At 39.7% G+C, this 27,167-nt stretch overlaps 2 protein-coding genes across 3 annotated transcripts; both read left to right on the plus strand.

The window, feature by feature from the left end:
* The first annotated feature begins 3,824 nt into the window (after positions 1–3,824).
* Positions 3,825–16,586, plus strand: LOC120784186 (14-3-3 protein zeta-like). Of its 2 annotated transcripts, none has more exons than XM_040117730.1 (6): positions 3,825–3,957; positions 6,581–6,892; positions 11,808–11,931; positions 14,411–14,574; positions 14,796–14,891; positions 15,710–16,586. In XM_040117730.1, exons 2-6 carry the CDS (start codon positions 6,590–6,592, stop codon positions 15,764–15,766), a joined length of 744 nt encoding a protein of 247 aa, XP_039973664.1. In that variant the 5' UTR covers positions 3,825–3,957; positions 6,581–6,589; the 3' UTR covers positions 15,767–16,586. The 2 variants fall into 2 exon arrangements, with proteins under 2 accessions (XP_039973664.1, XP_039973665.1); XM_040117731.1 differs by lacking the exon at positions 3,825–3,957 and adding an exon at positions 3,964–4,074.
* Positions 16,587–18,704: 2,118 nt separating this feature from the next.
* LOC120784333 (polyadenylate-binding protein 1A) lies at positions 18,705–25,531 on the plus strand. The gene is made up of 15 exons (XM_040118053.1): positions 18,705–19,603; positions 19,934–20,127; positions 20,316–20,431; positions 20,841–20,980; positions 21,075–21,169; positions 21,351–21,488; positions 21,749–21,844; positions 21,982–22,254; positions 22,401–22,491; positions 23,620–23,742; positions 23,857–23,999; positions 24,494–24,578; positions 24,748–24,878; positions 25,121–25,211; positions 25,328–25,531. The coding sequence occupies exons 1-14, from the start codon at positions 19,411–19,413 to the stop codon at positions 25,208–25,210; spliced, it is 1,908 nt and encodes a 635-aa protein (XP_039973987.1). The 5' UTR covers positions 18,705–19,410; the 3' UTR covers position 25,211; positions 25,328–25,531.
* The last annotated feature ends 1,636 nt before the right edge of the window (positions 25,532–27,167 follow it).

Consider the following 27,167-nt stretch of genomic DNA (forward strand, 5'->3'; position numbering starts at 1 on the left):
AATTATATATTTAAGAGCTAGGTATGTAGCATAAAGGTAATAATGAATCACTGCTTCAGTTGTAATATTACAAGAACTGACAAAAACGAATTAATGTTGGTACTTTATTTGTCGCATTCTTGATCTATTAAAGCCCTCATCCTGTTGGTTGCTTTAGAAAGTGTGTTTTAACAGGCATGTAAACCCATGCAACAGCTGGATAATATCTATGAAATATTACAGCTACTGAATCCAGAATACTCCTTAAAGAATTCCTACTCTTTCTATTCCCTCCAATAGTGGTTATTTATTTGTTTGCCAGTCTCTTCCAGTCCCAGAGCTGTAGTAAGAGGTGAACAGAGGAACATTCTTGTTGCTGGGTTGAGAGTAGTCCGCATTGCCAGCAGAGTATAATGCAGAATGGTGGAGTAAACTTCACTGAAGTGGTGTTCCAGGTAGTTCAGTACTCTTGACTGATGAGGAAGCCTGGAGCACATTCTGTGACTGTGGTACAGTTAACACTGGGGTCAATGTGATGTACTACTGGGCCAACAGGATATGTGAAGAGGCCTGTACAGTAGTTTCTTTCAGCCTGAAGGCAGCTACCACTTGCTATGTCTACTTACTTGGTAAAGTAAGTAAAGATTAAAAGGACAATAAAGTAATATGTACGCACAGTACCATTCAAGAACTGAGACATTAGATATATTTAGTAATACTCATTATACGTAGCCAGACTACAACTGGCATTTTATCTCAGCCTGTGCGAGACAAAGTGCCTCTTCTACAGATATTAGAAACATGGCTACACTTCCAGACACAGTACATTTTCTCCCATGTACATATACAGACTGCTGACAACACATGTATCGTGTTGACTCAGTATGTTTCATACTGACTCTAATGGAGGCTGACTTCGCTTACCTAAATGCCATTTTTTCATGGATTGTGTGCTCTTGAGGGTAAAGCTTCAAACCAGCTAAAAGTAATTGGATTGTGGTATTTGTTAAATTCCAATCTGAGGCTTGATAATACGACGTGATACATTTTACAGTGTTGGGATTTTTTTTCTCACTCTTATATGTGTAAAAGACTACAGTAGTCAACATTATAAAGTCCAAAACTACAGACCCTATTTTCAAAAGACAATTGACTGAGCAAAACTCAGATTGTCGTGCAGACTGTTACATTGACAAACACTAGATGTAACAACCAGAGCAGTAACACACTGGTTTAGCCTATATTAACAAAAAAGAAAAAATAGGCCATTTGGAAGAAAGGTTTGCATTTGTTAAAAAAAAAAAGTGAATTAAGTGACTTTAATTTTGTCTGATGATGTTTTAGAAAATAATGGTAAACATGTAATGTGTTGTGTATATATACAAACCGACCTGTGTTGCAGAGGAGCCCATGCCGTCGTCCATTTTGAAAATGTACTGTGCCTCTCAGGACCTGCGGTGGAGATGACGGTAACAGAAGCAACTTCCCTCTGATTTTTTTTTTTACAAATACAAATCTGTTCTACACATGTACAAACTTGAATTTCTCATGCTGATTTATTTTACAGGTGTGCAAGGGTTGATTTACAACTACAGACTTTGGCATTAATTGTGAACATCAATTTACAAGCTCCAAATCTTCTTGACCCTGGTTTGAGCCATTGAACATGTGCATCACTGATGCTGCGATTTAGACAGACCTGTGTAGTAGGCCTGTGAGTGATCAGCTGTGCTTGGTGACTGGAGGATACAGAGACGCCAAAAACATTGGCACGTGCTCGCCAGCTGCGATCACAGCTGTGGTCTTCACTGTTTCTGGTTGATATGAGCATCAACATTAAGTTCAGTGAATATCCAGAACGCTTTGGAGTCGGTTTAACACTGAATATTGAGGGGAGAAAAATTGTTTTTTTTTTTTTTGTATTGACTGCTCATTGCAAATATTGGGGGGACAAATTTTGGTTTCTCATATGGGGACATGTCCCCATCCCCCACAACAAATATGTCCTTGGATGGGTGGCAGGGTGGTGACCCTATAAATTGGGCATGATAAGAGATAAAATACATCAAAAGCCTCAGACTAACTGGATCTGAACTGATTTAACATATAGTGCTTGCAATGCCCACTTATTGGGCTACAGATGCACTCACATGTAGATAGAAATGCACAAAGCTCTACTACTACTACAAACCAAAAATACATGGACTACAACAACAATCTGGTACTGTAATGATAATAAGGCAGAATATTAATACTTCTTGTAGCACATTCCTAAGCCACGTTATCAAGTTTGCAAAGTGGTTCAAGATCGAGATAAAAGGCCATAGTATCCAAACAGAGCAGTGGAAAAGGACAAAATGGTTTTGATGTTATTTTATACAGATTGCTTTTTTCCCCTCTTTTTGAAAAAAAAAGTCCATGTTTTGTGCCCACAGGCCCCTCAAAAAGGAGATGGCATCTCAAGAGGTTAATCCTTAAAATGGGTGCTCCAGCAATTTATTATCACACTCATCTATTTTTAACAAAATAAAGTTTATTGAGGCAGTAGTGGCCAAGATATCCTGACTTTCAGTCCCTTAGTCAAGATCCAGAAACTCTAGCTCCTACATTTCCCACTATCCCCCAGGGATTTGACTGTTGTTACAGAATACAGAAGCCGGGTGGATCTTGCAGAGTTACATATGACAACAGTGAGTATTGCGTATAACAATACAAACACTAGAACTTTGGTAATAATTTATAGATGTGTGTGTGTGTGTATGTGTGTGTGTGTGTGTGTGTGTGTGTGTGTGTGTGTTCTCAAGATGTGGACTAACCGGTTACACATCTTTAGGTTATCACTCACCTTACTCTTTTTTTCTTTACTTGAAATCCCTCTGTCTGTGTACTACACCCCTTCTGGACTGCACAGTAACAAGTGAGAGGAGACTTTTTTTTTAATATAACTGGTTCCTCTGCATTTCTACAGCTGATACTATCTGATCTGCCCTTAAATAGGTTACAAGCTTGAAATCATGTCCCTAGGGAAAATGTGACGAGTCAAAAATAGCCTCACTCTCTCCCCTTGGAAACCAACCAGAATGTGCAGAAATAGTCATTTCTATTAGGCAAGATACACTGTAGTTCTGTGTCCTATGTTCTAGTTTGTGATGCCCTCAGCATCCACAGTAAGTACTACTGAAGCTGTTCCAGACACAATTCAACACCTGTGTGGAAAATGACAATATCTAATTTTGTTAGAGACATATCACCCTGGTAGCCAAGGAGCTTGGTGGTCCCTAGTGAAAGATCCTTTTAGGAACTGGATAAAATGTAAGCCCCATACAGCCTTGACCTGTGTCACAGCAAACATATCCTGGGAGCCATTCAAGACTTTAGAAGTCCTTTCAGTCTTCAGTATGTGCTGTCTCTGCCTCTGTTTGGATACAAAATTGTGATCTGCAACAAGACACTGTTTGAACCTGCTGGTGATGATGACTTTAATATCAAAGTTATTGTGATGTTTCGAGGTGAGGTTTTCATAAATTGCATCTCTACTTGCTCGAATGCAACATCATGGCACACTGGATTTAATTAGAAGTGCCTATAATGCATTTGGGGTTGTAAATTGATTACATGAAAGAGTATGGCAAAGATTACAGTCGTAATATAACAATAATTTTACTATAAAAAAATAAAAAATGTGCTTACATTGACTACATTATTTGCAATCATTTATCTGCCATTTGCCTCACAAAGGCTAGGTGAGTAATGGTAAGGGGGGAACACTACAACTCCCATAATGTCTTGTGTTCGGTTGCCTGGGTAACGTTTGACGTCACACACCCAGCCACCCAGCCACCCACCCCATCCTCTCCGGGCCGTGCCTTGGACTGGTGTGATTGGAGGGAAACCCCGTGGACTGCATTCAGACAATCGGGCTGAGAGAATCAGCTGTAGCTTGGTACGCCGACATCACTGCAATCTGCCAGTACTCAGGTATGATAGGATTTACAGCTTTTAAAGTTTCCTTTTACGTTTTCATAAGTTATTGTTAGGTCTTCGAACTAATAGTGAAACATAGCGATAATGGAGGCGCATCTTCTACATTTGACGGTGGGCTACATTTAGCGGCGACAATTATCAGACCGACGAACAATGGCTAGCTAAGCTACCGTTTGGGATATGTCTAATGGCTGGTTTCAAATAGGGACATCAAACGGGGAAGGCGTGTCAGGTCGAAGGTTGTTGCTCTGATAATCTGTAGCATTGGCTAAATGCGTTAACCCTGTTAATTGAAGTAATTTGTTAGGTTATGCTAATTTATTAAATGTTCCTGCCATTCAATATAAAGCAAAAGGTGCATTGTCTTGGAGGAATGATTGCTAGTTAAATGTAATTTTTCAGGTAACGGCAATAGTTATCTTAATCTCATTTTCAGTGTCTGTAATATTACAGACTTGCCGACCGTTTATTAGTTTTATTTGCTGACGTTAAGTGTCAAAAAATGCATTAACAAAACTACAAACAGGAGACAAATTGTGATACAACATCTGCTACCAGACGGGTGGCTCCACTAAGATGCACACCTTTTAAAGGCTTTGGGTCCGGCTAACCGACCAAGTTCATGATTTTTTTGGGTTCGAGGTAAACTCAAACGTTTAAAGGTGTGTGGTCAAACATTATGAGCGTGTGAGAGTAGTTATGAAAATTGGTACAACGCGTAGCCCATTTCTAAAGGCTGTCTGGCTTGGAATGCTTCGATTTCAGGAAATAGTCGACGCCTTACTGGAAACAGGTCACGAGGGCCTAACGAAAAGCCGCTATCGGTTGCTTTTCATGCACTAAATGGTGTTTCTCGTCAGAACTATGCCTGTAAATTTAACGGAAGCATTTCTGGGTCCGTATCGGCCGAATATACGGACAATAGTCACAGCAAGACAAGTGTAAACGCGGTTTAATTTCGCACTTTTCCGCTTGTTGGGCGAGTCACAGGTAGAGGAATGGGTGTGGTATGTGTGGGTTTACGGGAGGAAGGGGGGCACATTTACGTTTGCCCTGAAGGCAAGAGTGTTATTTCGTACCATGTCTATAGCATGCAGTCTTTCGGCGAATAGCATGCACACACGATACTTAAGCTGTAACTACTTGATAACTTTTTTGTTGCTTAGTTATTTACTGATGGAAATGTACCCGTGGGTCGTATTGCATCATGTTCATGCCTCTCGGTGTTGAAAATAGTACAGTTCCTACAGATTGACTAAATCCCTTTGCGTTCTGATTTTAGATTTTTTTCAAAACGGAATTGTAAAGCAATTGGGATTCTTTGTGTTAGTGTTTTGGAGTGGTGGTAGAAATGCTACAATAAAAAAAAACGAGTCCGTCTTAACACACTTATGTCTTTCCTCAGGGTAATATTTGTTAATTTTCAAGGAAACTTGTTAACTCTAATGTATTTTAACATATTTCCTTCCGTTTGAAAGAAGTAACCAACATGTATGTTGTACCAATTGTGATGTTTAAAAAAAAAAAAAAAAGGCAAATCCTCTGGTATGTCATTTTGTGATTTCTGAATTTAGTGTTTTGTTTTGTTTTTTTTCCAGTTTATTTTGTTGTCCAATATATGGTGTGGTCTGTGTTAGAATTTGCTTTCTTTTCTGTACTTCAAGACATATCTTGAAACATGTCACTCTGCATGCACTTTAAAATGGAAAAAATGGGATTGATTCTGTGGAAGCCTGCTGGCTATTTTGAATGGGTCAAACGGATGTATGCTATTGATGTAGTAACGAGAATTCCTTTGCATTGGTGTATGCTTCAAAAAAGTAATGTACAAGCAAACGTAGACTGCCTTTGCACTGTAGCTGCTGGTACATTACTTTTCTCTCTTCTTCAAAACCACAATATTGCTTAGTAACTTGCAGGGCTAATACTGTACAATAGTATGGTGGCAAAGCCATAGCAGAATAGCCATTTTTCTCAAATCACTATGCTTAAAGGCCTTGCAGGCTTAATTTTATTTGAATGTAACTACATCTTTACTTACTGAAACCTTCTCGTTTAGCTAACAAAAATGCATTTCAAACAATTAAAATTTATTAGATTCTTTAGCTTAAACATATCGTCAGCTCACTCTTGCTTTGGTGCTCAATTGCTATGTTTGATAACCCTTGCAATACCCCACTGTCCACTTTTTCTTGTTATCTCCCATAGCCTTGAACTTCCATAGTGTGCATTAGTGTTTTCTTGGACAAGTACTTCCTAAGGAGGGCAGCAAACCTCAAAAACAGTAGTTACACCATGTGCTACAACTTCAGTTAAACCAATTAAGTTAGTGTGGTGTGGTAGCTTCTCTGGAGTGAGTAGAAATCCACATCTATTGATGTATTCAGATTAGAGCCTGCACAGATGATTTCTGATATCAGATTTCCTGATAGATTAGACCTTCATTTGCCTCATTACATGCTCTTAAATTCTTTTTTCGCTTTTTTTTTGCTCAATACACTTAGTAATGGGCACTTGTGTAAATAGGTATGGGCCCAAATTTAAAAAAACATGTCCGTTTACTACTCACTTATTTGACCTCAGCTGATTTTTTTCCTCTCTGCTTTCCTTTCTCCAGTGAGCAGTCATGAGCGAGGCACCCCAGAAGGAACTGGTGCAGAAGGCCAAGCTGGCCGAGCAGGCTGAGCGTTATGATGACATGGCTGCTGCAATGAAGGCTGTTACAGAGGATAGTGAGCAGCTGTCAAATGAGGAGCGTAACCTCCTGTCAGTGGCTTACAAGAATGTGGTGGGTGCCCGCCGCTCCTCGTGGCGTGTGGTGTCCAGCATCGAGCAGAAAGCTGAGGGCAGTGAAAGGAAGCAGACCATGGCCAAAGAGTACCGGGAAAAGATTGAGAAAGAGCTGAAAGATATCTGCCAGGACGTGCTGGTGAGATTGCTAACATTTCATTAGACAAAATTACTGGCTTTATCTGTTAACGTAATGTCAGTTTGTCATTTAGACATAGGTGTCTGTAACTTGAATGTTCTTTACACCTTTATTAAGACATAACAGGACTGTTATAGAAGGGGACAAAAAGTATATAAATTGTTTTCTGTTCAGTGCTTTTAAGGTGAAACATACCGTCAGTCTTTTTCCAGTGTGTATTTAACCTTGTGCTGCTGTAACCTTTAAGTTAATTGGATGAAATTCAAGTCAGAGTTGTATCATGTTGGAAGTGTTTGAGAAATTTTGTAAGGTGTAACTAAGTGTGTTAAAGTGAGGTAGGTGCTTACTTAGACATGAAACAGACATGTAAAATTGCCAACACATTACAGTTAGGTGCATAAGTATTTGGACAGTAACACAACATTCGTAATTTTGCCTCTGTACATCACCAAAGTGGATTTGAAATGAAGCCATCAAGATGTGATTGAAGTGTAGACTTTCAGCTTTAATTCAAGGGGTTTAACATAAATATCACATCAACCATTCATGAATTGCAGCCATTTTTATACATAGTCCCTCATTTTCAGAGGCTCAAAAGTAACTGGATAGTTGACTGACAATTGGACAGATGTGGCCTTGTTCCCTTGTTATTTCATGACAAATGAAGCGGATAAAAGGTCTGGAGTCGATTCCAAGTGTTGAATTTGTATTTGGTAGCTGTTCCAAGGAGGTGTCGATTCTGATGGAGGAGGCCAGCATTAGTTTGAAAAAACAAAACAAACCTATCAGGCGGATAGCAGAAACTTTAGGAGTGGCCAAATCAATAATCAGGTACATTCTTAAAAAGGAGGAGTGGGCTGGTGAGCTCAGCAACACCAAAAGGCCTGGAAGACAACTATGGATGATCACAGAAGGGACTACGGAAAAAAAAAAGGCTGTAATTCCTAAAAGGTTAATGCAATATTTTTGTTAAACCCCTTGATTTAAAGCTGAAAATCTACACTTCAATCACTTCTTGATCGCTTCGCTTCAAATCCACTGTGGTGGTGTACAGAGGCAAAATTATGAGAATTGTCACTGTTCAGATACTTATATACATAGCCGTACATAACGAGGTGCAGGTCTGATAGAGTCAACACTAGCTGTCCATGGCTGTGTTTGCTGAATGGTACAAGGTGCACAGATGTTAACTGTTCAATCCCATCTGATATTGTGCAGTATCAGATGAACACTTTACCTTAAACACAAACTGGATTTAATAATCGTCGTCATCATCTTTATTCTGTAGTTCAGGGATAAAGAAGTAACTGATTAGAGGCAAAACAAGGCCTCTTGACAAAATTTATAGAAGAATTACCTCAGGCAAATTACTAAACCGGGTCATCTCCTTTTGCTCTTCAGATTGTGTGAAGAAATGCTGGATGACTAAGGAGTGAGTTGAACTCCACAGTAATACCTCACTTCAGCAGCTTGTGTTGTTGGATTTATCATATGTAATATGCCATTGTAATGGAAAAAATGTTTTAAGTGGGATGAGAGTATGCAAGAAGAGGATTTAAAGTTTTTAAAACAGCTTATACTTATATTGATTTGGTTCATTATTCATAGTGTATGAGTTAGTCATGTCCTTCAGCAGTAAGTGAGATAAGTGTGTTAAGCCTGTCAAGTAGGCCTGATTTTCTCATTATACCTGCAGCAGCAATACTAGAAACTCCTCTCAATAAAATGCAGTCCACTACAACACTATTACTATGACCTCAATGATAAAACATGTAGTTGAATTAGCACCTCTGTGACAGTGTCAACAAAACCAAATTTTCTAGGTATTGTTAAAGTAGGCATTATGGCAGAAAAGTTGATTTGGAATTCACTAGACTGTATAGAAGTTCCTAATAAAATGGCCACTAAGTGTCTTCTGCTCCCTTGATTCATGTTAATATACCATTGTCATCTATGGGTCAGGCAAACATAGCTGTGTTTTAACCTTAACTTAGTTTGTCTGTGCAGTAGTTGAAACTGTAGATTTAGTGTTTGTCCCTATGCATGAAAATAAAGTAGTAGGTATTTTAAGATGGACAACTTTACAAAGATTGGGTTTGGCTCTATGTCATGCAGTTTCTGAATTAGTCTTTGCTATGGCAGGATGTGGATGGGGCAGTTTGACCCTGTGCCAAGAACTCTTCAGACTTAGTAGCAATCAACGCCTATGTTGTTTTTAGTAGGGCGTAAGAGTGCAATGTAGCCTTTTCTGTATACATTTCGAGATACAAGCTGTAATCCGATACGTAGCTGCTGAAGGTTTCTAGGTCCTTGAACTTTGACTGTTAAGGCTTCTGTCCACACAGAAGGACGTAAGTATTTTATGAGTAATTAAGGTGAAGAATCAGCCAACAATATTGTATTAATTTTCAAATGTTCATATTCTAAAGGCTGAATCCGACTTTCATGTTTTTATCAAACTGCCTGCACGTTTTTCCTGTTAGAGGAGAGTGTCTCATCAGAATTTTGACATACGAGAGACAATCCTCAGCGACGTCATCTCCTCTTTCCACTACATTTCTTCAGATAATGAGTACTGGTCTTTTTTTTAATAAACCTAGGGCAGAGTAGAAAGTCCTTAGTCGGTGTGGCACTATGACTTGGAATGATTAGACCACATGTTTAAAGAGTGTTATCTACACAATAAATAGAGACACATCCTTTTCTCCCCAGGAAGTAGCAGACCAGACTTCACAAGGTTTTCAATTGGACAAGTGTTATAGATACCCAAGAATTCAAGGCTTTCAGGGCAAAACTCCTCTTACTCAAAGAGTAGTACCAGTTTTCCACTGATTTTGTAGTTTTATTAGTTCATTAGTTTTTGTAGCTAAGTACTGTAGCTATCTGTAGGACCTCTGCTACTCTGTTCTTTTCTCAGCTCGTGCATTATCTACCTGATGACTCACTAGGGCCTAATCCTATAATGACACCAGCTGAGCACCAGCATTCTGGCTCGCTGACCTCCTCTTCAGCCGACTGGCCTTATGGGGACTGTAGGAGGAGTGTCGGACAGGAATATGGCTACTGCGTACTTGAAGCAAAAATTAGTTCGTACAAGGCGTCGTCCCACCACATCTAAAGATGTTTTTATTCCTGTTCTGAGTGACCACACTCAAAGGCAGGACGAAGAGCCTGGCCTCATAGAGATGGACAAACACGATGAATTAAGTGGGGATAACAGCACATACCTTTGGACTGTTACTTAGCATTTCTTATAGGATCACAGCTCTGTTGTCTGTTCCTCAGAGATGAGGCTTTTAGATCTTTGCTTACTTTTCAGGGAATCTTTCTCAATCCTTGAATGCAAAAAAGGATACAATTACTGAAAATATGTTTCATTTACTCTGAACATTCCTGCCTCAGTGGTAGTTGGATTCTAGTTTTGGCTTTGCCAGTGGTGAAGTTCTGCACTGAGATCCCAAAGGGCTCACATCAGTGAAAGAGCATTCTGCAAATGCAGGCTCTTACATCAGCCTTGTTTATTCCATTATTTTTGGAATAATGTAAAAATGCACTGTGTAATGAAAAGGATCTTACAGAACTTATAAAAGGCTGTTTTTGTATCCATTTGGAATACTGGTCTGTGTTTAATATCATTTGGTGGTTTTGTGCTGTTATCCTATATTATATCCTTTTTTTTGGACCAAATCTACCAATTTTCCAACATGTTACATAAATTGTAACTCTTGTCTTCTAACCAGACACCCAGGCTTAGCCCATTATAATACTATTCCTATTTAGAGAGCATTAGTCAGGCCCATAAACTATGCTGTCTCAACCCATAGTTTTAGAAATCAGAAGACTTTGTAAATTTAAGGGCAGGTCTGGGCTGTGTTTCTTAATAACATATTGTCACTAATGCCAAGGGAAATTATGCTTTTTTTGCATTCTTTTAACCCTAAAAGGCAGTTATTTTATCATGGCTGATAGGGAGAAACATCATGGAAACATCCACATTGGAACTACATGAAAATCCACAGTTGAGCCATGAAGAGATAAAAACTGCACTTAAAATTAAGTATTAATTTGGGTTTATTTAAAGGCAGTGTTTAAACCTCTGTCCTTTTTTACAGCTAGTTTGCCTTGGTACACTCCCATCACTTATCACCTACCATAGGTTCCCTGCGAGCTGAAATTCAGATTAGCAACAGGGAGAGAGGCTATCAATTGGTGCATACTTGTGATGTAAAGAGCCAAGCTGGGCTCTGGGTGACCTACTTCCTCAGCAAAAGCTCATCAGGAGTTCAGCAGCATGGCGCCCTCCACTCTCTCCACCCCCACCATCTTTCATCCATTCTCCCATCCTCCCTCTCTCTCTCCTCCACCCTTTTTCACTCTTCACCATCTTCACGCTCTACTCTTCTGTCCAGCCTGCCCCTTTCCCCTCCTCCATGCTTTCATGTTATCCACTTTCCTCACAGATCCACCCCCTTCAGTGGTCTCTGAAGCATCTGTGATGGTGCTCAGGCAAAGTCTCAGGCTCAATCCCTGAGGCTATTGGAGGTAGTCAGTTTGTCTCTACCCTCATTTAGGTCTGATGAGAAATGATGCTATGAAATTTTGCCTATGATGTTCATTTGTATTGGTTGAAACAACTACTACTGCACTTGTGGGATCAGTGGATAAGTGATGTGTTTAAGTGGCAAATGAGCCTTGTAGTAATCAAGTGTTAGAATTGCCTTCTTCGATTAATTGTGTACACATTTTATACCAATACTTGAAGGATAAAAATCAACACTCCTGTTTCTGCTGATTTCAAGGTCTGCCAGCCCCAATCGTAAAGCAAGCTCGATACATCATAATGGACACATTGGATTGAATATCTTAGAAAGGCGGTTCTTCTCTAACAGTCTATTTTGTTTGTTTTCTTTCACAGGGTCTCTTGAACACGTATCTCATTCCCAAAGCCACTGCAGCAGAGAGCAAAGTCTTCTATTTGAAAATGAAAGGAGATTACTACCGCTACTTGGCTGAGGTGGCTACAGGAGAAGAGAAGACATGTAAGCTCTATGTTAAGTCCCTTTTATACCATCTGTGGGTTTGTGGTAGTGTTGGTTTATTTCGTTTTCATTATTTATTTATATGTACATTTCGCTGGCTGGAAAGCTGAATTGTAAGAAATGATATCTACAACTCCTAGCAGAGCCAAATAAGACGTAATAGACAAGATCCTATTAAAGGAACACTTAAGTATTAGGATAAAGCTTTATGATATTAGCTCCACGATGATTACATCAGTATCACAGTATATGCCTCTGGCAGTAAGAAAGGTAGGATAAATGTACTTATGTACTACACGCTACCACTTCCTGTCATTGTTGTTGACTGAATTTTTTTTACAACTAGTGGGTCAGTTTTTCTGCAATAGATGCCTGCAGCAAGGAAAAAGGTTAACTTTAAGTAGATAAGTTTTTGTACATTTGAACAAAACTACAATCAATAAAACTTGAAGGCTTCTGACAGGCTTTAAGAGACCTCAGTCAATCTTAGGCAGTATACAGTGACCAGCTTACGTTGAAAGGAATATTCTGTTTGGGTTCATTTCATTTAAGTCCTTTTTACATGAGAATTATCCCTTCCTTTTGGAGTCTCTCTCTCTCTCTCTCTCTGTCTCAGTTTCATTCTCAATCTCTTAATCCGTTTGCCTCCTAGTGGCTGTTAAGAGGTGTGTCTACAGATAATGGACTGAAACATTATGTCACTGGTCTCCTTTCTAAAACTAACAAACTCTGCACATTGATTTGTAAGCTGTGATTTGCAGCTGTTGGTATTTTACAATCGTGGGTTTGCAGAGATTGCATTTCCCTCATCTGTGCACTCATAACTTCATAATTATGTGTCTTAATGAATCAATTATATATCCATTCTGATCAATTTAGGGATTTTTTTCTCAGATACATATCAGCATTTCCATAAATCACTCGTAGAGTTTGTAATCCATGTAATTAGGCATGCATGTCTTAAAACATAGACAAGGGAAAACCAAAAGGTCTCAGGCTAGGTCTTAGACTATTGGTCTGCTTTACTACTGAACTGTCTCTACTCTGAATCAAATTATAAAGGCAATTAAAACATTTTTTAAAAAGCAGTCAGTCTTCAATCAGTGTCAGTCAGCATGTCAAAAGACATACAAAAGGTGAAGTATAAAAACAAAGTTGTGGTTTTATGGTGGGTTGTGTGGGACTATTTCTTGGCCAGTAGAGTTCCTGGAGTCTTTTCTGGTTGCATGGCAACCTCACAGTGAAGACACAATTCTAGCAAGTTACTGTGCCCAGCCAAGAAATAGTCCTGCCCATGAACCCCCATAAATCTGCAAATTGATGTTTTTATAATTGGTTCTTCTACAGATTAAACCAGCAAGTTATGTGTTAGTGAGATGGTAGGATTTTATTACTGGACCAAGCTAAGCTAGCTGTTTCCACCTCTTTCTAGTCTGGATGCTAAACTAAGCTAACAGGCTGATGACTGTATTTATTTTTAAAAGACAGATATAAGAGTGGTATTGATCTTCTCAAACTGTCAGGCAAAAAAACAACAATTATATTTCTGAACATCTTCAACTATGTATTTAAACCAGTCTTGAATATGTTTGATCACATTAGCTCTGAGTTGGCTTTATGAAAAACCTTAATACTGGTTCAGTTTGTTAAACCTACTCAAGCCATTTCACTATAACCCTGCTTCTGTGAGCCACATTCCTGACACACCCTTTGGCTACTGTACAACACTAAGCTTGCTGAGGTGGCATTCAACACACACCAGGAAATATTACCTGTAAGTGGAGTATTGTTTTGAGCCTTTTAATCGACCTCTTGCATCTGCTTTATAGTTCCCATTTCACTACGAATACCAGCTTCTTGCCCCATCACCAAAGCTAGCTACTGTAAGAAAGTAGTTACAACTTGGCTTTTTCAACATTGTGTTGTAAGAAAGTTTATTTAGGCCCTCAAACAATTCAGTTATAGATCTCAAAACAAGCTACCCCTAAACTGAAACTGAAAGAGGCGCTTGGCAATACCACAGAGAGGTGTGGCCCTTCTACAGTATTAGTCAGCATTTATTATTATGGTATTGCTGTTCATTAGATCATTAGATACTTTTTCAATATGACTTTATTTCTTTAAAGACTGTATTACTTCAATTATAAATAGGGTCGAGTATCATGGCGTTCACGTCAACAGCACCACAAACTACAGTCTCCAAAATGACCATAAAGTATAATCAACACTTGAAACACTCTGAAACTGAAAGCAATCCTACCTTCATGAAGGTAGGATTTATTGCCGGACTCATTGCTGATTGCAGTAGTTTTATCTAGGTGTATGTAATAAACGGGCAAATGAGTGTGTTGTATTCTTTCTTTTTTAGTCTTTTCTATTCTTTCTAGTCTTTTTTTACTGTATGAAGGCAATATACATGGTTACTTGTCTGTTACAATGTTTAGGTTCCACAGTTCTGATGCTCTTTGTTTCCTCTCAGCCATCATTAAAGACTCGCAGGCTGCCTATCAAAAAGCTTTTGATATCAGCAAAGAAGAAATGCAGCCAACGCACCCAATCCGTCTTGGCCTTGCCCTTAACTTCTCCGTTTTCTACTATGAAATCCTCAACTCACCTGATCAGGCCTGCCAGCTGGCCAAACGCGTAAGTTCATAACACTGCATAACTCTTTTCATATTTGTAAGATTATTAAACTGCTCATTATAATGTAAATGTATTAACATCTGGCATAATTTAATTTTTTTTTTTTTTTTTGTGGGGACTGACCTGAAACGCATACACATTCTACAGACAAATAAATGCACAACTTGTTATAAAATACCATTACTTTTCCAGCCGTTAAAAATGTGTTTTCAATCCTATAGGCATTTGATGAGGCCATTGCAGAGCTCGACACACTGAGTGAAGATTCGTACAAAGACAGTACACTAATCATGCAGCTACTGAGAGACAACTTGACAGTAAGTTTCATTTCAACTGCAACCAATTAGTATTTTCTTTGATAAGTCTGTTGAGTTTTTTTTTTTTTTTTTTAAATGAATTGTTTCGTTTATAATGCCAATCCCATTTGCAGTCAACAGTGTGGCCTTAGAACACCTTGATTGTGTGTATATGTGTGAGTGTGTGTATATACATACAAGTAGCAATAGAAGACCAGTTTCATCCACTTAAATGGTCAGTTCACCCACATTTCAGGTAGTTTTGATTTCATTTAGCCAAGTGAATGGAACTCTGTTTGTGCTACTCAGACTATTCAAAAGTAGTGCTAAATTCAGCTGCAACGTCCCTTTCCAGAAATACAACTATATTGTCCAGGGTAATGGGGACACTGTATTGCATATCGTTATTCAGTACTTTAGGCTACACACACAAAATTCCAGTCACTTCCATTGAATTGCGGAAGCAGGATAAATCCCAAAGTGAAATTATTCAGCCCTTCCTACATCTGTTTACCAAACGATCATCTCAGTCATTTTTAAAACTAGGTAAGTCTGGAGAATCACCTTTAGACTTTAGACCTATAAGTTTGATTGTGATAATTAAATACTAAACTTGAAAGCAATAGATTAACAAAGGTCTTATCGAATTTGATACCTATTTGAATACTTATGTATGCTGCATATGTTAATTTATAATTCAAAATCAGAATCTCGTAAAGATTAGCTATTGATGGATGTTGCTCTCTTTTCTTTACCCCTGCTCTACCTCCTCTTTTACCCTTTCGCTGTCCTCCCTCTCACTGCTTCTCTCTCCTGCTTGTCCTACTGTCTTTCCTCAGCTGTGGACCTCCGATAACCAGGTTGAGGGAGAGGATACAGAGGAACCCAGAGATTGAGCCAGACCCCCACAGGCATCCCTGTCTGCCTGCCATTGTCCCGGCTCATTTCATCATGATCATCAACACTGAGACCACCTCACTATCATCATTGTCGTCCAACTCTCTCCATCTTTTTTCTATTTAGGTGTCTCAACATTCATCTTTCTCCTATCGGTTTACTGTTTCCTCTTTTGTAGTAACTGTGGGGAAAGGGAATGGGGAGTGAGGGTAGGTTTTAAATTGTTTGGTGGGAGGGTCCATTTGGAAGGGTTAAGTGTATTTTGGGTTGGTTGCCTGTCTGCTGACCTCTTTGTGTGTGGGAGCAATAGGGGTGTCGTAATATTAGGGTGGTGGGTGAGAGGGCAAGTTCTTGACTCATGAAACATGCAGCAGGTTGAGTTTTTAGAGTCAGACAACAGGTTATACTGTATGTATTCTATTCATATTAATGGTCTTATTCTTGATTAGCACCATTTTTTGATGACAAACCTGTGGTTTCACAAAATCAGGAGTTGGTTTCTCACACCTGAGCAAACGGCAGCAGCTAATCTGTACTAGGCAAGAAGAATGACAGCTGAGGTAAAGACAGTGGAGGAAGCAGTGGGCAATGCTGTAGACAGAGGGCAAGGTTTTGTTGGAACACAAAGGTTACATTCCATTTACTGTCAGTTGCTCAACTTTCTATTCTACTTTGTTCTGTTTTTGGGTGATCTGCTTTTGTATTTCTATGTATCACTTATGAGGTATAGAAAACTTTGAAGAACAAAAGAGCACACAAGCTTGTTATTGTTGCTGTTTTGTATGAGCACAGCAGTAAAAAATCCCACATGCTTATCTAGTTACTGCTTTTTCAAATTAAGATTTCTATTCGTTTTGTCTTTATTCTCCTTTTTTCTTTCAGTATTTGCCTAAACTGCATGTTGGTAAGAAGTAGTTTGTGGAGATGTAAGGAAGGTTGTTGTCTGGCTGGCTAATTTTGTTCATGTCTTTGGAATTTTCATACAGAACACCCAAGCCTAACTGTTATTTGGGGGGTAATGTGTAATTTCATGTAAGTGGAATTAAAAAAAAAAAAACCCAACAACTTTAGAGTTTCAACTTTTTTAGGTGATACACTGGAAGTTCCAAATGTTCTAACAGTCTTAGAATTTTTTTGTTTTAACATTTATATGATCCAAAATCATCTATAATGCATGTTAATGAATTTCAACTCTCGGGCGTGGTTATCCTACCTCAAACACCAGTGAGTTTGGCTATATTTGGGTTGTACATTTAGCAACCATTTTAACTCAAATGCTCTATTTTCTGTGAATTGCTGTGCAAGTGTAAATGAGTGATACTAAGGTGGAGGCTGGGAGCAGAGGAGACCCACAGAAAGTCCTCCCCTTCTTAGTACACACCAATTTTATTCAGTGACTCCAATGCAAATATTCCGCTGTTGTCAATGAGGCCTTTTGTTTCTTTGAAACACATCCTCCATGAATTACATCATGCAGACTTGTTCTTGGAGGAATAACCAAACATTTCCTTGTACCCAGGAAAATATATAAACTACAGTACGGGCACACAGTCCACGCCCTTGAATACACTGGGCCTTTGGAGACTGTAGGCATGGAAAGTCTACTGCTGCAAAATCTCATCCACATTCAGAAGGCAAAGCTAATCAAAGAACACTGAGCGGAGCAATAGGGTGAAGACATAAGGAACAACCATATCAGAGGCCTCAAGCAGAACCCTCATTTCTCGTTCCACAATGAAGAAGCCAGCCAGTCAGTCTGCTTCATTGCCACTGCTTGAATGAGCCGTTACAGGAAGGGAAACTTTGAAAACCGTTTCCGTCTACACAGTCCTCTCTGAGAATCTGCCCAGCTGCCTTGGACAGTACCTGGGAGGAGGGCACTGCAAGGCTACCGCAGAGGAACGTTGAGCTGCAGTGACATCTCTTACTCCCAACCCATGGCTGAACACAAGTACAGTAACAGCATATTCTCTGCAGAAAACTCCCAGCAGGCTTTGCTCTCAGTCAGCACACGAGTGTAACCAAATGATAACACATTCAACTATGTCCTCTGGGTGATGTAGAATGGTCTGTTAACTACAGTCATAGTGACCACATAATAGATAGGTTATGGCTATATTGTATTTCGGAAGGACCTGTCAGAATCCTCCAAAACAAGGTTGTGTCCATTAAAAAACAATGGCTGTAGAATGTAGCATGTAGTCGTGTACGTTTTGCATTTTAATTATTTGTAAGGCAAACATGCAATATTTACCATTACCATCACTATCGGGTTCATCAATAAGAATAGATGATGGTCTTAACATTAAAAGGATCAAGTTCATCCAGTGATCCTTTTTATTAGACTACATAGGAATAGCGTTTCCTTGATACAATTTTTAACCCTGCAATATTTCTGTAGGCTAACTCTTTCATTGTCCTACAGTAGCCCTAAATCAAATATTTGCAGGCAGCACCACTTGATTCTTAAGTGTCCATAAACTTAAAGGAAGGATGTGATATTCGGAAGAGCTGGCTTTAGGCGCCGACGGTGGTACTCCCTTTTATTTCAGTCAAGTTGAGTGTCAAGCATTAAATGTAAGCTGTCAAGCCAAAGTGGCCTTAAATATGTACTGGAAACACTATTGGATTCATAAATGTCCACAGAAAAAATGCAATCCTCGGAAGATCAATAGCAACAGTTCTTTCATTTACAACGCTTATGAAGACAAGATGGTAATTTCATAGTTTTGCTGTCACAGAGAAACGTGGTAATGGGCGCATAATACAGTTAAAAGCAAGAGAGCTCAGAGTAGTAGATGTCTAAAGCTGTTGGACATCGAAACATTTCTTATGTGCTGAAATAGCAGACTGGAGCTGAGCCATCGCAATTTATCCGTACTAGACGAATTAAATCAAATATAAAATATCGCGAGATGTGTGACGTCAACCTTGGTGGTGAACGCGCAGTAGTTTCGACTGCAATCGGGAAACAACCTCTACCGACCTTCCTTTCATTCCCGTAATCCGTCTGCGTAGGGTGTGCTCCGGAGCTAGTCTCGGCACACATTTTATTATTATGAAACAAACCAAAAGCTAGAGCGCACACGCAGACATATTTTTATAAGAAAAATAAAAATCGGTGAAGCAGGATTTCATTTGCCAACCCAAGCAACGCGAAGAAGACGCTACCTTCGAAAAAGAACGAAAGACGGAGCGAGTAGAACGTTAGCACGTTGAACAGTTAGCGTCATTGTTGAAAGCGTGTGTAATTAACGTTAGCCAGTTATATTGTTAACCACTTATTTCTCCCTGTAAGGGCTTTGTCATTCCAGTTATCATTGTAAATTGGAGCATTTGTGTCGTATACTACCGGCAATTCAGCATACTGACTGAAAAAGTACAGATTCAGAATTGTGGAGCGTGCGAGTACCATTGCTTAGGCCACGCTCCGACATTTTGCTAATCAAGCTAGCTAGCCCACGTTGCTAACTTAAGATAGCTAGTATTAGTGTCTGCGCTCTCAATTTTTGTGAAGCTGTCGAAGAGACCGAGTAAAAGAACCCCTCCATATAGGAAACTAATATTGGCTGACTGTTGTCTACAAAATATCGAGCTATTACCACCTTACAGTCGTATTGCCTGATAACACGCGGCGTCTGACATGAATCCCAGCGCGCCTAGCTACCCAATGGCCTCCCTCTATGTGGGAGACCTGCATCCAGACGTTACCGAGGCCATGCTCTACGAGAAATTCAGCCCGGCTGGGCCAATTCTGTCCATCAGGGTGTGCAGAGACATGATCACCCGCCGATCCCTTGGCTATGCCTATGTCAACTTCCAGCAGCCTGCTGATGGTAGGTTTGTCATAACTAGATTAAGTAAGCGCAGCTAACGAGGGATGTTGAACCACCCTACTCCATTTTAAACACGGACTGTGCATTCAGTTATATGGTATCTTATGTTTCACTTAGCACTATTGAGGTATTAGTCAGTTTATTTGTGTGTCATAATATAATGATTTCAGATAATGTTCTATAAAATATCATACACCTGTCGTGAAATTACTGACATGTCATGAAAGAGGATTTTTAAAAAAAAACGTTTACTTCTATAGAAGCACTGAAGTTATTGCAGTATGAAAAAGACATGAAACTAGTGTCAGAAGTTTTGTCATCTGTTTTCAGCTGAGCGCGCCCTGGACACCATGAATTTTGATGTGATCAAAGGCAGGCCTCTCCGCATCATGTGGTCTCAGCGTGACCCCTCCCTGAGGAAGAGTGGAGTGGGCAACATCTTCATCAAGAACCTGGACAAGTCCATTGATAACAAGGCACTCTATGACACCTTCTCTGCATTTGGAAACATCCTGTCATGCAAGGTAGGCAAGGCTGCATTAATTTTGTCTGCCTGTTTTTTGTTTTAAGAGTGCTTTATAGACGACTATTTTGCATGACTAAAGAATGCAGCAAGTTGAAGTAGAGTGTGTGTGTGTGCGTGCGTGTGTGTGTTTTTGCAATGCATGATGTTTTAGGATTGTCTTTGACATGCAAATCTCCCTTTTCCAAGGTGGTTTGTGATGAAAATGGCTCAAAGGGTTACGGCTTTGTGCACTTTGAGACCCACGAGGCTGCTGAGCGGGCCATAGAGAAAATGAATGGCATGTTGCTCAATGACAGAAAAGTGTAAGTGGGACAATAATTACGTCAATATTGGGGGGTGTTTGATTACTGTGAATTTTACATCTAATCAAAGTTTGTTGTTTTTTTGTTGTTTTTTTTGTTTGTTTAACTGCATCTTGTCTGCAAACCCACCTGTCAATTACGCACATTGCAGGTGTAAAAAGCCAAGTGTGTCCTACACTGGAAGTAATGCTGGATAACACTTTTCAGTCAATGCACTTTTTCTATCAGAATAATTTAGTCTGGGGAGGCAAATAAAGAAATGCATTAGAGAGATTTTTCTGAACAGCTCTGGACAGCAAAAGTTACTGGAACATTATGGTAATTCATGAGTTAAGGAATCAAGTTGTGACAAAGTTTTGTCTCAGCATTTGGGGTTTGTTCTAAATTTTTCACGTTATTTGACCAATAGATTTGTTGGACGCTTCAAATCACGTAAGGAGAGGGAGGCTGAGCTTGGGGCACGTGCCAGAGAGTTTACCAACGTTTACATCAAGAACTTTGGGGAGGACATGGATGACGAGAAGCTGAAGGAGTTGTTTGGTAAATATGGTAAGACGATAAGATTTCAAAGACAACAGGTTTACAATTAGGCATGTTACCATTTTGATTTGGCCTGTTAAATGTGTCGCTGTTGAATTTATAGGGCCTGCGCTCAGTATCCGGGTTATGACTGATGAGAGTGGCAAATCCAAGGGATTTGGCTTTGTTAGCTTCGAGAGACATGAAGATGCACAGAAGGTTAGAATCAACTCCACATTCTTTTTTTTTCGGGAAATTGCCCCCTCAATGTTTATCTACAGTTTTTGAAAGATTAAACATCCCCGCACTTGTCCCGGTAACGTCTGCTGTTGGCTTGAATCCATGTAAACATCACTTGTTTTAGCCTGTTTCAGTGGACCTCTGTTTAATATCATTGCAGGCTGTGGATGACATGAATGGTAAAGAACTGAATGGCAGGCAAGTGTATGTGGGCCGGGCACAGAAGAAAGGGGAGCGTCAGAACGAGCTCAAGCGCAAATTTGAGCAGATGAAACAAGATCGCATGACCAGATACCAGGTTTGTTGGCCTCTTACTCTTTCAGAGGAATTTAATTCAGTAGACAATATAACAGGGCTGGTTTTAACGGAGGTAATACTTGTATAATATTGGAACAAATGCTTCAAGTACAGCTGTGTCAGGCGCAAATTTTGCTGCCATCCAAAACCTCTTATCAACTAGTCTGTCTCCAGATACAGTTACGGCTGGCTCTGCGAGACTAAGAGTGGATCTGACTTATTCCTGAGATTACAATCTCACTGTCAATGTTCATGTGCTAGGGTGTCAATCTGTATGTGAAAAACCTGGATGACGGCCTAGATGATGAGCGTCTGCGTAAAGAATTCTCTCCATTTGGAACCATAACAAGTGCTAAGGTAAAGATTGGTGTACTTAATTTGTAATGTTGAAATTTTTCAAGACTTGATGACAAATTTAGTTAGTTGATGTAATTTTATGGTGAGTAACAAGATAATTTGTCAAAATAAATGCTAATCAGTTTCTCCTCCGATAGGTGATGATGGAGGGTGGCCGCAGCAAAGGCTTTGGCTTTGTGTGCTTCTCTTCCCCAGAGGAGGCCACCAAAGCTGTAACAGAGATGAACGGGCGTATTGTTGCTACAAAACCACTGTATGTGGCCCTGGCCCAGCGCAAGGAGGAGCGTCAGGCCCACCTAACCAACCAGTACATGCAGAGGATGGCCACTGTCCGCGCTGTGCCCAACCCTGTTCTGAACCCTTACCAGCCTGCCCCACCCTCAGGCTATTTCATGGCGGCTATACCTCAGGTGAGTCAGTCAAATTGCTGAATATACATGAAAAAACTTTAGATGATATGCTGGTTGTAGGGAAATGAATAATGGGAAAAATAATTTTCCGTTCCTTGGCAGTAAGAGACAATACAATTATAAGTCTTTTCCTCTGTCCTTCTCAGGCCCAGAACCGTGCAGCATACTACTCCACCAACCAACTGGCGCAGCTCCGCCCAAGCCCCCGTTGGGCCACTCAAGGAGTGCGTCCTCAGCGTAAGTAGCCACCTTTGTATAGCTCTTGAAATCTTTTCAACTTGTACTTTTGGGAGTTCAATATGAATTGAGTTCACACTGCAGCCTCCTGCCTCCAGGAAAAAGCCATATTCTTGCACTCTGAATCTGACAAATACAAAAGCTTTTGCCTTTTCCCGTGTACTTGGCTTTAAGATGTTGCCAAACTAATAAAATGAAAGCATTTTAAATGCTTAAATAGTGTTACAAACACACACACATCAGTACTTTGTGACTGAGTTTAGATGTATGCACCTGCTGCTGAGACGATTCAGTACTACTAAGCCATATATTCGATTCTGCTGCTGGTACCAGCTCTAGCACATACTTGCTGTACTCGTCACTACCAGTACATGTCAAACTTCAGCCTGTACGCCAAAGAATGCTGCACAACATTGGTTTGGCTTGATTGGTAGCTACGAGCCTCACCAGATTTGTTCATGTACCAGAGTCAGACAATAGACTGAGTTCTTGTTAGCCTGTGGATTTCACTCTTGATTCCTGCTGCACGTGGACTCTAGAGAGACACGCTGCTACAGTTTGGTTAAGATAGACAGCTTTTAGTGCCTTTTGGTGTTAATTATTTCGCATTTTGATTTGATGACTTTTATTTTCCCCAGGCCATTTATTTCTGCTACTGTCATGATACAACATACAAATGATCTGGAAGAGTTTTGTTAATGTACTGTAAAAGTGCACACATAGCATCAACACAATTATCACAGTAAGTTAAGTAAAAAAAAAAAAAAAGACTCAATTTCATAATCTATCAGCTTTATGTAGCCCACAGTTGAACATTCTGGGAGGAAAATGAAGCACATTGTTTCACTTCCACTTGATACCCACATACCATGTTTGTGTGCCCTGCACTCTGGTGTCCTAACGAAATATTTGAAAACTTTAAATACACAATGTATTTATAGGTAAAATAACACTTGAACCTCCCGGCACTAATTCTGTGTGATTATAGCTAATTGAAGTCTGGCCATTCTATTCTATCTAATTGGAATGCTAAGTGATGCTGTAAATTGATAACCAGCTGCCTCTTTAAGATTGAAAGAATTTAATTGTGACATTATGGATCTCTAATGTTGGTTTCCCTTCCTCCAGACTTCCAAAACATGCCCAGTGCTATGCGCCCATCAGCTCCAAGGCCCCAGACCTTTAACACCATCCGTCCCACCACCACCACCAACACCCAGGTCCCACGCATGATGGCTTCCCAGCGTATGCGTAAGTATTTCAGTTTTCTGAACACAAGAATCTCCTATATTTTGTACCTTTGTCACTTCTTGTTTGTCACTAGATGAAGTTTTGATTAAGTGCCTCTTTCTCCTTCCATGTCAGCCACCCAGGCCCTGAGCCAGCGCCCTGCCAGTGCTTCAGCTACTGCTGCCCCAGTGCGTGCCATGCCTCAGTACAAATATGCTGCCAGTGTGCGCAACCCCCAGCAGCACATGGCCTCCCAGCCACAGGTCACCATGCAGCAGGTAAGAATTCCATTGACTTCCACTTTTTCAGATATTGAAAAAAATGGTAACGTGGTTTTCATTTCTAAACATTTTCATTGCAAATTGGTTTGGATTTTCCAGTAACTGGTGGTGATTAAATAAGAAATGTGCTTTTGACTACATTTACTGCTTCCTGACAGCAAAACTCGAACCATCTAGATTTCAGACTGCAGTGCCGGTTGAGCATGGTTTACGTGTATTTAGTGCGAACAGTGTATCAGACTGGAGCTGGTGCTCGGGAATGGCTGGATTTAAAAAAAAGTGACATAGTTACTGCGTTAAAATTTTTTCTGTGTAAAGGGTGAAATCGATACTGTATGACAAAGCATCGCCCACAGGATGGTATAGGAATCTGTTACTTTTGATGTCCATAACTAGGCTTTTTATTTTTCCTTTTTAACCAAAAATCACTCAAGTTTTTACATGTGGCTAGAATTTGTCCCTCAGCTCAAATCTTTTTTTCCAATCTTTAGCCTGCTGTCCATGTCCAAGGACAGGAGCCCCTGACTGCCTCCATGTTGGCTGCTGCCCCTCCTCAGGAACAGAAGCAGATGCTGGGTTAGTACTTTACCTGCTCTGATTTACAACGATCTGACGTGAACAGAGGTGTTTTTGGGAAATCGATAGAATTCTTTCTAGTCAACAAGTTATTTTACATGTTAGATATGGTTTCATACATTGAATGCAGTTGTATTTAAAGTGTTTGTTGATAACTGTTCTTCTTTAGGTGAGCGTCTGTTTCCCCTGATCCAGAACATGCACCCCAGTCTGGCAGGCAAGATCACCGGTATGCTACTGGAGATCGACAACTCCGAGCTTCTTCACATGCTGGAGTCACCTGAGTCGTTGCGCTCAAAGGTCAGTTAATGGCTAATCTGTTAGATATATCTCTGGAAGCTTGTTGACTGAGATTATTTTCTCCTTTGAATTTGCTCATCTTTGAAGTCTGTTCCTCTAGATTTGCACTGGTTGCTGTGTTGCATCTCCACAAAGGAGGACTCAGTGAACAAACTAGCCTGTTGAGCTTATCATGAAGCTTGAAAGGGTTTAACGTGAAATTCTCCGTATGCAGAGATCCATTAAGTGTTTTGTTGTTTCAGGTGGATGAGGCTGTTGCTGTGCTTCAGGCCCACCAGGCCAAGGAGGCTGCTCAGAAGTCCACTACCCCCGCTGGTGTTCCCAGTGTTTAAGGTTTGTGTGGTTGAGTGATTTTATTCTTATTCTTTTATTCTCTTTAAGTTCTTGATAGCACAGATGAAAAGATACAAGTAAATGAACTACAGTTTACATCCTTTTTTGTTTTACAGATTGAGCATTTTGAAACCTGCTTCACCGATGGAAAAAGAGAAAAAAAAATTAAACATTGAAAAAGCTAAAACTCTGAAAACATCGCAAAATGATAAATTATTTCTTAAAAAAAGAAGAAAACAATTGACTCTGCCAGGTCTAGGGATGGTTTGACTAGACCTTGATTATAAAAAAAAAAAAAAAATTTGTTGAAAAAAAAAAAAGCAAAATAGAGAAAATTGAAATTATAAATTTGAATGCATTCCTCTGTTTTATGTCATTTTACTGTGTCAGTGCTCAGAATATCAGCCATGTTCAGGAAGGTGGTAGCTGAGCGTTTTTGAGAGGTGATTTGTATCGTAAACTACTGGCTGTAATAAATTCTCATTCAAAATATATGCCTCTCTGTTTCATGACTCAGTGTTATTGTCCCCATGAATTTCAATTATCGCAGTAATAGAAGTACACAAAACATTTACACCAGTTTGATATTGTATATGTCTTTACAGAACACTGTCAGATTTATTTCATTAAACTGCGCTGATTGGGAAGATGTTTTTGTAAGAGTTAATGTTTGTAGTCGCAAGTTATGGTTCATATATTGGCGATATGTCAAACCAGGATGGTCTGGGGTCTACACAAATACTAAATATTCACAGAGCAGTTGTCTTCCACCAGGTCAGTTGCTTTCGGTGACAGTTAATCCCTCCAAGACACAGGACCTTGTGCAATGTCTTGGAACTGACAAAGTGAAGGTGTCAAGAGAAGAGCCTGACTGATATATTGGTTGGCCAATATTGAGCTATCTCAGATATTGGTGTCAGCATGTATGTTGTCTTATCTGCACTGATTTTAAACTTTGTTTTTTTGTGTGTGGGTTTTTTTTATTTTTTTTAAATGTGTTCCATCATGGTGGTGTATGGTGTATTTATGCTAAAAAAATTTCAAAAACATCCACTGATCGGCAGGTCTGCAGACGGAAACCTTTTTGATGAGTGGTCAGATTGAGTATTGTTGCTGACCATGTGCCTCCCTTCATGGCCACAATTCACCATCTTCTAATGGCTGCTTCCAGCATGATAATGTACCATGTCACAAAGCAACAGTCTCCAACTGGTTTCATCAACATGACAGCTCAGTGTACAGTGAATCCAGTAGAACCCCTTTGGGATGTGGTACAGCAGGAGATTTGCATCATGAATGTGCAGCTGAAAAACCTGCAGAAATGATGTGATGCAGTCACGTCAACATGGAGCAGAATCTCAAAGGAATGTTTCAAACATCTTGTGGAATCCAGGCCACGAAGAACTGAGGCTGGTTTGAGATTAAAGGGAGGCCCTACCCAGTGTTAGAACGGTGTTCCTAATAAATTGTATGGTGATTATATATATTTATGATGTAAGGGATATGATTTCTGAGACATGAGTGAGCTTATAGCCTTATAGCTTGTCTTTAATGAATACATTGTGCTCTAATATGCACAATGTTTGATGTAATCCATAAATTTTTTCTTCATGCTTGGTAGTTTAACTTACTTTGATCTCTCAGGCTTAGTAATACAGTTTATTAATGATATTTATGAAGGACTGTTTATTTCGCCTGATGATTGGTTTTACGGCTGTTTAGCCAGTTGCTATGCACAGAGAAGCATTTGAAGCCCCGTGGCTTGAAGATGACATCAGGCATTATTCTGTTTACCCTTGATTGGTATACAGAATATATCTATATATCTATATATATACATATCTATATATATAGATATGTATATATATAATTTTACAACATAGCGAATATTTTAGATAAAAGTAGAAAACAGAAAATACAAGGCAAACACTGGAAATCTGTGAAACGTGTATTTCC

The sequence above is a fragment of the Xiphias gladius genome, chromosome 22, assembly GCF_016859285.1.
Source record: "Xiphias gladius isolate SHS-SW01 ecotype Sanya breed wild chromosome 22, ASM1685928v1, whole genome shotgun sequence".
NCBI classification, from domain to species: Eukaryota; Metazoa; Chordata; class Actinopteri; order Istiophoriformes; family Xiphiidae; genus Xiphias; species Xiphias gladius.

Coding starts and splice junctions, on each gene's coding strand:
- LOC120784186 (XM_040117730.1), top strand. CDS start 6,590: ATGAGCGAGGCACCCCAGAAGGAACTGGTGCAGAAGGCCAAGCTGGCC. Junction 6,893..11,807: donor ATATCTGCCAGGACGTGCTG/GTGAGATTGCTA, acceptor TTTCTTTCACAG/GGTCTCTTGAACACGTATCT. Junction 14,575..14,795: donor CCTGCCAGCTGGCCAAACGC/GTAAGTTCATAA, acceptor TCAATCCTATAG/GCATTTGATGAGGCCATTGC.
- LOC120784333 (XM_040118053.1), top strand. CDS start 19,411: ATGAATCCCAGCGCGCCTAGCTACCCAATGGCCTCCCTCTATGTGGGA. Junction 19,604..19,933: donor CTTCCAGCAGCCTGCTGATG/GTAGGTTTGTCA, acceptor ATCTGTTTTCAG/CTGAGCGCGCCCTGGACACC. Junction 24,579..24,747: donor GGAACAGAAGCAGATGCTGG/GTTAGTACTTTA, acceptor GTTCTTCTTTAG/GTGAGCGTCTGTTTCCCCTG.